This window comes from Melanotaenia boesemani, chromosome 15 (genome assembly GCF_017639745.1).
Source record: "Melanotaenia boesemani isolate fMelBoe1 chromosome 15, fMelBoe1.pri, whole genome shotgun sequence".
Lineage (NCBI taxonomy): Eukaryota > Metazoa > Chordata > Actinopteri > Atheriniformes > Melanotaeniidae > Melanotaenia > Melanotaenia boesemani.
Window position 1 is genome coordinate 15,571,029 of NC_055696.1, and position 11,382 is coordinate 15,582,410.

Here is an 11,382-nt window from a genome sequence, read left to right on the forward strand (position 1 = left end):
AGGTAGTAAATATATATATATATATATATATATATATATATATATATATATGCTTGCTTGTGTGTAAGCGATTGGTATTTAATTATCGTCAGAAATGTAAGACATAAAAACGTAACTAAAAACTCACGTTCTTAAAATAACTGGTCGATATAAATTCATAATATCATTAAAAACTGCTGTGATTTTTATAACAAAAGTTTTAAGACCAGACCAGATTAAATTAGAAGTGCGTAGTTATTTACAACGCTGATTCGCCCCACGTTACTGTGGGCTTTAAACGCACCGTGGCTGTACTGATCACACGCTGCAGTTGATTAAACATCTTGGATAAAATCACCACAAAATCAGGCCAAGCAAACAATAAATGTAAGTTGGCTTGATTTATGTATGTCTTATATCAGTAACAGGCGGCTGGTAATAAGTTTTTCACCGTGAAATACTTTTGTCAGCTCCTTCGACGGTCGGACAGTTTGTCGGACCGTTTGCCGACAACTAGCTTGCTAGCATTTATAGAAACAGTTGATTTAATGTTCACACTTTGATAAGAAGATGGGTTTATAAAGTGTATTGAACGCACATAATGTACCATGTTGCGTGTGGCGTAGGACAGGCTTTTTTTTTTTTTTGTTGTTTGTTTTTGTTTTCTGCCGATGACAGCCTTGTGTCGATAAACATTCTATTAAAGATGCGGGCTTGAAATAACGTGGATTTTCGTAGTTTCTGGGCCACTTGTCATATTTATTAGGCTGCACAAGTGACGCATGTCAGGTAGTGTGGAAACATTCCAAAGTAGTCGTTAGTAACAGCCGAGCGTATGTTGCAGTTTTAAAGTTATTGGCCGACCGTAGCCAGCACATTTTCAATAGCATCGTTTTAAGGAGATCACAAAATAGGAAAGCCAGATTTTTGGCTTTTTGTGGAGCAGTGGCAGTAACGTCTGTACAGAGAAACTTGTTGGTAGTCACAGCCAGGAGTTGAGAGTGATGTGAGCGCCTTTATAGCGAAGACGTTTATAAACAATGTCATGTATGATGAGGATGCTTTAACGCCCACATTTTACTGGTGAGAGGGTCTGCTCTGGTCCTCTGCACACCGCGGCAGCCTCGTCTCCCCCCTCCCTCTCCTGTTGTAAATCAGCTGATCGGCTTTTCTGTCGCTGGCACCATTGACCTGTTGCGTGTGTTTATCTTTCAGCTTAGTAGGAGGAAACTCACGTTTCATGGTTCACACCGGCACATATTTATCCAAAGGTTTTATTCCTAGCTAAAGTGATTAACATTTATCAGTGTCATGTCAATCAGATCCATGTCATTGTCACAGAAACAAGAAAACATAATCTCCAAATCATTGGTGCTGTGTAGATGTTGGAGACATAGGTCTGATCATTTATGGGCCATTAAAAACGTGAGAGAAAATATTAACAATATTCTGAGATTTAAATCAGGGAAGCTCCCCTCTCTAATAAAGTAGCTGACAGGTGGTAGAAAAGATTTATACTTAAGATATGCAGGGGCAGGTCTAAAAGTTTAGATGGGGGCCAGGCAGGGACACTGACCAGCAATAGGGTTGCTACAAATTAATCTGATTGGAAAATTTTAATCTCTTGACAACCCTAGTTTACATATATATAGATAAATATTGTATGAAAAGTGTTATGATTTCTGCAATTACACTCTTGTTTGGATTTTTTTTTCCCCTGACTGGCTAAAAGACAGGAATAAACATGCTTTAACCTAAAGTAAACAAATCAGACTTTTGATAACAGTTCATTAAAATAAGAGCTATGATGAATATGGCTGTCCTGTAATGATTAGTCTGCTCTTCATTTCAGTTGAGAATGTGTGACAGCTGAACTGCCTAAAGGATAGACAAATATTTTACATCTTTAGATTAACAAAGTTACTGCATTTCTTCATCAGTATTTACAGTTCAGGAAATTAATCTAGTTGTCATGAAGCTGCATGACTGTAGTTATGCTATCTTGTGGAAAGCATTGTGTATCATAGGTTTAGACAGTTGCTGCATTAATAAATAAAATCATTAGTTTTAAAAGTGAATCTTTGGATTGATTAGTGAATGATGTTTTCTCTGTAATCACATTAGAATTCTCTTTTTCAGAGCCATAATGATAAAAAGGAAGAAAAGGATTCATCCTACTGAGGAGGCAAAGTTATACATACAGTCTTCTACGGACAAGCCAGGGTTTATAGAAAGATTTATCGATAGTTGCAAAGGTAAGGTGTAGAAAGGCCTTTGTGGGTGTGTGTGTGTTTGGTGGGTATTGTGTGAGACTGAATTTCCTGCTCCAGTGTTTGTTGTAAAAGAAATGTTTTAAATCCTTATTTTTGTCACGGTTATGCCGTGTGTAATTGGCAAGAGTTTTTTTTTTTTTTAAGGAAAATCAAGTACCAGTATTTTAGGACTGCTTTCCAAAACATTTTCGGTTTAGATTAATGGGTTATTAACAGACTTGTACAAATCTTAACAAGCGTTGAAGAAAATCTGTGTAATTTGAATTAGGTGTGTTGGATCGGGGAACATCTACAACATGCAGGACAGTAACAGTTGGACATTTTTAGCATATATATATGTTACAGATAAGGATAAGTCAATGCTTTCTTGATCACATCTTAATCTAAAATCTTTTAAAATCTTTTAATCTTTTAGGAAGAGGAGTATTCGCTGCCCAGCCCATTGAACCAGGCACCTTTGTCTTGGAGTACAGAGGTGAGCTAATATCTGTGGAGGAATGCCGGTCCAGATGTTACTCAGAGAGAGAGAGTACATTTCTCTTTGAATTTGAATGGCAGAATCGTCGGTGGTGGTAAGCATGTAACAGTTGTGGTTTTCTTATTTTTATGTTTGTGTTTTTTTTCCTTTGGGCTGGGGGTTTGTAGATTTTCATGTGATTTTCATTTAAGCCTGAAATCAAAATTTTTAGTACCTGATTATGGAATAAAAACTCATCAAATCATTTAAATACACATGCTGGGTCAGGTGTATTAATTTATTCTAATAAATCCATTTCAGTTTTTCCTTGAAAGTATTACTGATTTGTGTTGACATTTTGGAGTAACAAGAGAGCTTTATCTTGTGTCTTCATGCTATCACATAATAAAGTTTAAGTAGACATGAGTAATGTATATTTTATATTTGAAATTATTTCTTTACAGTGTAAGGTTTGATATTTGAGTAGAAAGTTGTACATCAGTTGTTCTTAACTGTTTTCCTTTTACATTTTATACTGCTTTAGTATTGATGCATCCAAAGAGGATAAATCCCTTGGAAGATTGGTTAATGACAACCACAGATCTCCAAACTGCACCATGAAAAAAATTGTGGTGAATGGAAGACCACATTTGTGCCTGTTTTCTGTAGTGAAAATAGAAGTAGGGACTGAAATTAATTACAACTATGGGGATTCTAAATGGCCATGGCGTAAAAAAGTGAGTGGATGAGTCGAGCATGTATGATTGCATGTTTTCCAGTTTTTCAACCTCACAAAATATCTTGTATTCATTTTTTGATTACTACATGTGTTCTTGTTGTGGATTTAAATTCCAGATGACAAAGATGCAGACCTCTGCAGGGACAGCTGAGACTGTGTTGTCCTCCACAGAGCAGCCTAATGAGGATCCAAGCACCATTAATGCCAGCATGCAGGTAATGGAATAATGTGGTTCAAAACCTATTTAGCTGCATTTTCTCTATGTTCTTGAGATAGGAAGGCGTTGAGAAAACTAACATCATACATACTCGTGTCCAGTCTTGTTCTTCATGGGGCCCACGTGAACCAGAAACCCTGGAACACTTTTGGCTTCCTTACACACCTGATTTCTCATCCGTCACCATGTGGGGCCCTTCCGCTTAGATTTAGTTCTTGATTTTTTACATCATAGTTGCTGCAACTGGGATCACTAAACCTTAATGTATTCCAATGATGGCTGAATACGTCCTGATTTGCTTCATTATTATGAAGGTATCTCTAACATGATGGACGGTATACACCTGTAAGTTGCTGTGACCCAGCCTAAACCTGCATGAAACTTTGTAAAATGTCCTGATTTCAATCTTAAATGCTGTTGGAGATACTGGTTTTCAGCTGAGTGAACTTTGACCAGTAGTAAATTGTAAATATGGTATCAGTGGTCCTTAATTTGCTGTTAATTCTTGTGTAAATTCCAGATGACAAAGATGCAGACCTCTGCAGGGACAGCTGAGACTGTGTTGTCCTCCACAGAGCAGCCTAATGAGGATCCAAGCACCATTAATGCCAGCATGCAGGTAATGGAATAATGTGGTTCAAAACCTATTTAGCAGCATTTTCTCTATGTTCTTGAGATAGGAAGGCGTTGAGAAAACTAACATCATACATACTCGTGTCCAGTCTTGTTCTTCATGGGGCCCACGTGAACCAGAAACCCTGGAACACTTTTGGCTTCCTTACACACCTGATTTCTCATCCGTCACCATGTGGGGCCCTTCCACTTAGATTTAGTTCTTAATGATTTAACATCATAGTTGCTGCAACTGGGATCACTAAACCTTAATGTATTCCAATGATGGCTGAATACGTCCTGATTTGCTTCATTATTATGAAGGTATCTCTAACATGGTGGACGGTATACACCTGTAAGTTGCTGTGACCCAGCCTAAACCTGCATGAAACTTTGTAAAATGTCCTGATTTCAATCTTAAATGCTGTTGGAGATACTGGTTTTCAGCTGAGTGAACTTTGACCAGTAGTAAATTGTAAATATGGTATCAGTGGTCCTTAATTTGCTGTTAATTCTTGTGTAAATTCCAGATGACAAAGATGCAGACCTCTGCAGGGACAGCTGAGACTGTGTTGTCCTCCACAGAGCAGCCTAATGAGGATCCAAGCACCATTAATGCCAGCATGCAGGTAATGGAATAATGTGGTTCAAAACCAATTTAGCAGCATTTTCTCTATGTTCTTGAGATAGGAAGGCGTTGAGAAAACTAACATCATACATACTCGTGTCCAGTCTTGTTCTTCATGGGGCCCACGTGAACCAGAAACCCTGGAACACTTTTGGCTTCCTTACACACCTGATTTCTCATCCGTCACCATGTGGGGCCCTTCCGCTTAGATTTAATTCTTGATGATTTTACATCATAGTTGCTGCAACTGGGATCACTAAACCTTAATGTATTCCAATGATGGCTGAATACGTCCTGATTTGCTTCATTATTATGAAGGTATCTCTAACATGATGGACGGTATACACCTGTAAGTTGCTGTGACCCAGCCTAAACCTGCATGAAACTTTGTAAAATGTCCTGATTTCAATCTTAAATGCTGTTGGAGATACTGGTTTTCAGCTGAGTGAACTTTGACCAGTAGTAAATTGTAAATATGGTATCAGTGGTCCCTAATTTGCTGTTAATTCTTGTGTAAATTCCAGATGACAAAGATGCAGACCTCTGCAGGGACAGCTGAGACTGTGTTGTCCTCCACAGAGCAGCCTAATGAGGATCCAAGCACCATTAATGCCAGCATGCAGGTAATGGAATAATGTGGTTCAAAACCAATTTAGCAGCATTTTCTCTATGTTCTTGAGATAGGAAGGCGTTGAGAAAACTAACATCATACATACTCGTGTCCAGTCTTGTTCTTCATGGGGCCCACGTGAACCAGAAACCCTGGAACACTTTTGGCTTCCTTACACACCTGATTTCTCATCCGTCACCATGTGGGGCCCTTCTGCTTAGATTTAGTTCTTAATGATTTTACATCATAGTTGCTGCAACTGGGATCACTAAACCTTAATGTATTCCAATGATGGCTGAATACGTCCTGATTTGCTTCATTATTATGAAGGTATCTCTAACATGGTGGACGGTATACACCTGTAAGTTGCTGTGACCCAGCCTAAACCTGCATGAAACTTTGTAAAATGTCCTGATTTCAATCTTAAATGCTGTTGGAGATACTGGTTTTCAGCTGAGTGAACTTTGACCAGTAGTAAATTGTAAATATTGTATCAGTGGTCCTTAATTTGCTGTTAATTCTTGTGTAAATTCCAGATGACAAAGATGCAGACCTCTGCAGGGACAGCTGAGACTGTGTTGTCCTCCACAGAGCAGCCTAATGAGGATCCAAGCACCATTAATGCCAGCATGCAGGTAATGGAATAATGTGGTTCAAAACCAATTTAGCAGCATTTTCTCTATGTTCTTGAGATAGGAAGGCATTGAAAAAACTAACATCATACATACTCGTGTCCAGTCTTGTTCTTCATGGGGCCCACGTGAACCAGAAACCCTGGAACACTTTTGGCTTCCTTACACACCTGATTTCTCATCCGTCACCATGTGGGGCCCTTCCACTTAGATTTAGTTCTTAATGATTTAACATCATAGTTGCTGCAACTGGGATCACTAAACCTTAATGTATTCCAATGATGGCTGAATACGTCCTGATTTGCTTCATTATTATGAAGGTATCTCTAACATGGTGGACGGTATACACCTGTAAGTTGCTGTGACCCAGCCTAAACCTGCATGAAACTTTGTAAAATGTCCTGATTTCAATCTTAAATGCTGTTGGAGATACTGGTTTTCAGCTGAGTGAACTTTGACCAGTAGTAAATTGTAAATATGGTATCAGTGGTCCTTAATTTGCTGTTAATTCTTGTGTAAATTCCAGATGACAAAGATGCAGACCTCTGCAGGGACAGCTGAGACTGTGTTGTCCTCCACAGAGCAGCCTAATGAGGATCCAAGCACCATTAATGCCAGCATGCAGGTAATGGAATAATGTGGTTCAAAACCAATTTAGCAGCATTTTCTCTATGTTCTTGAGATAGGAAGGCGTTGAGAAAACTAACATCATACATACTCGTGTCCAGTCTTGTTCTTCATGGGGCCCACGTGAACCAGAAACCCTGGAACACTTTTGGCTTCCTTACACACCTGATTTCTCATCCGTCACCATGTGGGGCCCTTCTGCTTAGATTTAGTTCTTAATGATTTTACATCATAGTTGCTGCAACTGGGATCACTAAACCTTAATGTATTCCAATTGTAACCCAGGTGATAAAGGGTTGAAGTGAAAATGTGCCTCAGCCAATCAGAGCAGAGCTTGCTGCTTGCTCAGCCGTGCTTTACCCAATCAGAGCACTTGTAGGACTGTGAGCAGCCTCTGCTGAGAAACAACGGACAGACGATGGTGACACGCTGCTTGTGTGAGCTGGTATGCTGAGCTGATCGAGCTGTTAACGTTCCTGCTTTCTGAACGGCGTTCATGAGAGTTAAACTCCCGAATTGGCCAGGTTTTTGGGTTTGAGTTGAAGCATCGATGGCGAGCCAACCCAGATGAGACTGCCTGATCCTCGCACCTGTTGAAGGATTGGTCTTGAGAAGCTGCTTGCATCCTCCACCATACAAGGATATCCTCACTTTCCTCAAGGTTATGGTGGTAGGATAAGAACACCACAAACTATCAGCCAGAACCCACCATAACGTGAACTCACAACACGTGCACAGCGTTCACCTTAAGACTGACTTGTTGTTATTTTATTTGACTTGACTATTGACCCCAAAAGACACCCTTTTGTCTTTCCCAAGTTGATATCCACACTGCCTGTGCTGTGGAAGGACTCCAACTGTCCAGATGTGAGTGTAATGTTATCTGGTTGTTCTGCTAGTGATGAATGTGATTAATTGATTGTGTGAATATAGGGCTCTAACTATTGAACTGGTTTGTTTGATTTGTTATCATATTAGCCCTAATCTGGATCCAGTATTTACAGAATTTGGATAAGGAACTTAAATACGAGTGCACTCGGGTTGGGAAAATTACTCATCGCTCATTTCTTATGAGGAAAGTAGTTTTTTTCTAACTATATCTCCTTTATGTGAACCTCAACACTTGTAAACAAGTGACTTTTCATTTCATTTCTGTCATGTTTATGTTGTACATGGTAATACAAGGTACCTGTTAACCATTTTGTGCTTCAGGTGTGTTTCTTAATTATTGCAAAAGACCTCTACCTCTCAGTTGAGTCGAGAACCTTCCAAACAGGGCCCAAAGTTAAGTCAGTCTCCCAGTATACATCATTCACATTATTAACAGTAAATTATTATTATATCAGGAGACAAGTGCTACATAAAATTTTTGGCGAGCCAGCCAGGAGGTGGAGGATTTGTTTGCAATATTTGAGGACATCAGGAATAAGAGGAAAATGGACATAATCCAGAAGCACAGCATCAAAATCCCAAATGTTGCATTAGTTAGTGGGTTAACTGGGGAAGACCAGGATGAGGAAGTTGTAGATTTCCTGAAGCAGTATGGATCTATTAATAGAATCCTATCAGTAGATGATGATACTTCAGAGTTTTTTCATGATTCCATCATAGAGTATAACACAGGGATTTCTGTTGAGGCTCTAGCATCACACTTGCCTTACAGCCACGTGGCTAAGAGTGGTGAGGCTACCTACCATGTACAATCATTAGCCAGTGTTTATACACAGACCAAAGGGAACACTACCACCAAGACATACCTTAATGAGTTGAAAGAGCTTGCTAAACTTACTGGGAGGGATTATGCTGAGGTCCTTAGAGACATGATGACCCACATCAGTGATTCTATCTCTGACATGACTCCTTCTGGACATAAGGTGGATGATCCAGTTCCCCTAACTCCTGAGGTAGTTGTTGGGGACGCCTTAGCCCAGTTTAATACAGACCAGCCTCAAGTGAAATTGGTGGAATCAGGGGCAGACAGATCAGTGCCCTCAGCTCAGAGGTTGCAACTACCTGACATTCCTTCAAGGACCGTGCTTGACTTTACACCTCCCGAAGTGCAACGAGTTGTCGTTGAACATATAGTGAAAAGGGATGAAAGTGCATTGCATACACAGACACCACTAAGACTTCGTGCATTCTCGGGGAAAATTCCCAGACCCGCACAAGAAACAGACTTTGACACTTGGCGCTCTAATGTTGAGCTGATTCTGACTGATCCCACTGTATCAGATGTGCAGCGCTCCAGGAGGATTCTTGAGAGCCTTTTGCCTCCTGCGGCTGATATCGTGAAACACTTGAGCCCCACCAGCTTGCCAGTTGCATATTTGGAGTTGTTAGACTCTGCTTTTGGAACTGTTCAAGATGGTGATGAGCTCTATGCCAAATTCTTGGGTACCTTTCAAGATGCTGGTGAGAAGCCATCTGCATACCTGCAGCGTTTGCAGGTAGGTTTAAACCTAGCTCTTAAAAGAGGTGGAGTTTCAAGTAATGATGTTGACAAACATCTTCTCACTCAGTTTTGCAGAGGATGCTGGGATAATTCCCTCCTTGCTGAACTCCAGTTAAAACAAAAAAAAAGCAAACCCACCATCATTTGCTGAACTGCTTTTACTGCTGCGCACTGAGGAAGATCGGCATACAGCCAAAGCTTTGCGCATGAAACAGTATTTGGGCAACTCCAAGCAGAAAGCCACCGTTAATGCACAGACTGTAAACAGCTGTGATGAGGAAAAAGGTGCATGTGCCTCACTCAATGCACTTACACAGCAACTGAGTAAGCAAGTTGCAGAGCTTCAGAGCCAGTTGGCTGTGCTAACCGTGAAACAACAGAAAAGAGAGACACCCAACTCAAAGAAAGCTCCCAGTAGCAAACCCTTTACCAACCAGAGTCGTCCCAAACTGACCAAAGACCTTGGGCAGCAGACACAAAAAAGTCAAACTTCTAGACCAAAACCTTGGTACTGCTTCCGATGTGGTGAGGATGGGCACATCAAACCTAACTGCGATCAAGACCCAGATCCCATTTTAGTTGCAGAGAAACGTAAGCTGTTAAAAGAAAGACAGCAGAAATGGGACATTGAAAATCCCACAGCTGCTGCCACCCAGTTAAACTAGAAATGGTCTCTATTGAGGGGCAAATGGAGACTACAGCTGAACAAGAATGTCCCAGGAAGAAAAAACATGACCAGCATGCTAACCTTGGACGGTCACAGTTAAATAAATCTGCATGCAAACTTCCGAAAGGTTTAGTAGGATCTAAATGTACAGCCACGGCCAAAGTAGCCGGTATGGAATGTAACTGTTTACTGGATACAGGTTCACAAGTAACCACAATTCCAGAGTCATTTTACAGACAAAACCTCTCTGGACAAGATATAAAACCCCTTCATGACCTGTTGGAGGTTGAAGGTGCGGCAGGTCAGCCTGTTCCTTATCTAGGTTATCTAGAGGTGTTGATCACCTTTCCCAAGGATTTCCTTGGAACTGACATTGACATACTTACCCTTGCACTTATCGTTCCTGATGTACACCCAGGTGTCCAGTCACCTGTGTTAATAGGAACAAATACACTTGACACTTTGTATGAAAAGTATTTGGAAATTAAGACTCCAAATCACTTACCTTTCCCCTATGGCTATAGGGCAGTGCTCAACACACTTGAACTGAGACACAAGCAGAGCAAGGATGGCAACATTGGCTTAGTCAGAATGCTTGGAAGCATTCCTGCTGTGGTTTCCGCAGGACAGACTGTTGTTCTGGAGGGTTCGGCTAACCTAATTAGCCCATGCACAGATAAATGGGCTATTGTGGGGCATCCTTCCCAGTCATCATTGCCTGGTGGCCTTTGTGTAACAAGTTGCCTCATTACTCTTCCAGCAAGCACGCACCAAAAGATACCTGTCGTGATAAGAAATGAATCTGATCAAAACATCACAATCTCACCCAATTGTGTTGTTGCTGAGCTTGAGGCGCTCAATAGCATCTTGCAACAACACAATGTGACTGCCACGGTCAATGCTGAAAGCCATGCAACATCAGGCTTGAGGTTTAACTTTGGAGACTCTCCTATTGCTACAGAGTGGAAAGAGCGCATCTCTAAAAAACTAAATGAGATACCTGAGGTTTTTGCTCACCATGATTTGGATTTTGGGTGCACTGACAAGGTGAAGCATCACATTAAACTCAATGATGAAGCTCCCTTCAAACATCGTGCAAGACCCATACATCCTCAGGACATTGAGGCTGTGAGGAGACACCTGCAAGAGTTGCTTGACACTGGTGTTATAAGGGAATCAGAATCTCCCTTTTCCTCTCCCATTGTTGTTGTGAGAAAGCGCAACAATGATGTTCGCTTGTGTATCGACTATCGCAAGCTTAATTTGCAAACGGTAAAGGATGCGTATGCTCTTCCAAAACTCGAAGATACCTTTTCAGCACTGACAGGATCTAAGTGGTTCTCAGTTCTCGACCTTAAGTCAGGCTATTACCAGATTGAGGTTGAAGAGGCTGACAAACCAAAGACGGCCTTTGTCACCCCATTAGGTTTCTGGGAGTTCAATCGTATGCCGCAGGGCATAACGAACGCACCCAGTACCTTCCAGAGAC

General features: G+C 40.9%; 1 protein-coding gene and 1 long non-coding RNA gene across 6 annotated transcripts in view; both read left to right on the plus strand.

Moving 5' to 3' along the window:
* Nucleotides 1–259: 259 nt before the first annotated feature.
* On the plus strand, nt 260–3,604 carry LOC121654511. The gene is made up of 5 exons (XR_006012966.1): nt 260–366; nt 2,119–2,234; nt 2,668–2,824; nt 3,254–3,446; nt 3,565–3,604. It is a non-coding gene; the product is annotated as an uncharacterized LOC121654511 (long non-coding RNA).
* A 25-nt stretch (nt 3,605–3,629) lies between these two features.
* The window catches only part of LOC121654512, a 25,769-nt gene continuing 18,016 nt past the window's right edge, over nt 3,630–11,382 (plus strand). For all 5 annotated transcript variants that reach the window (XM_042008684.1, XM_042008683.1, XM_042008685.1 and 2 more), the window contains exon 1: nt 3,630–3,663. In XM_042008684.1, the coding sequence (XP_041864618.1) occupies nt 3,658–3,663 (6 nt within the window). In that variant the 5' untranslated portion in view covers nt 3,630–3,657. The remainder of the gene's footprint in view (nt 3,664–11,382) is intronic.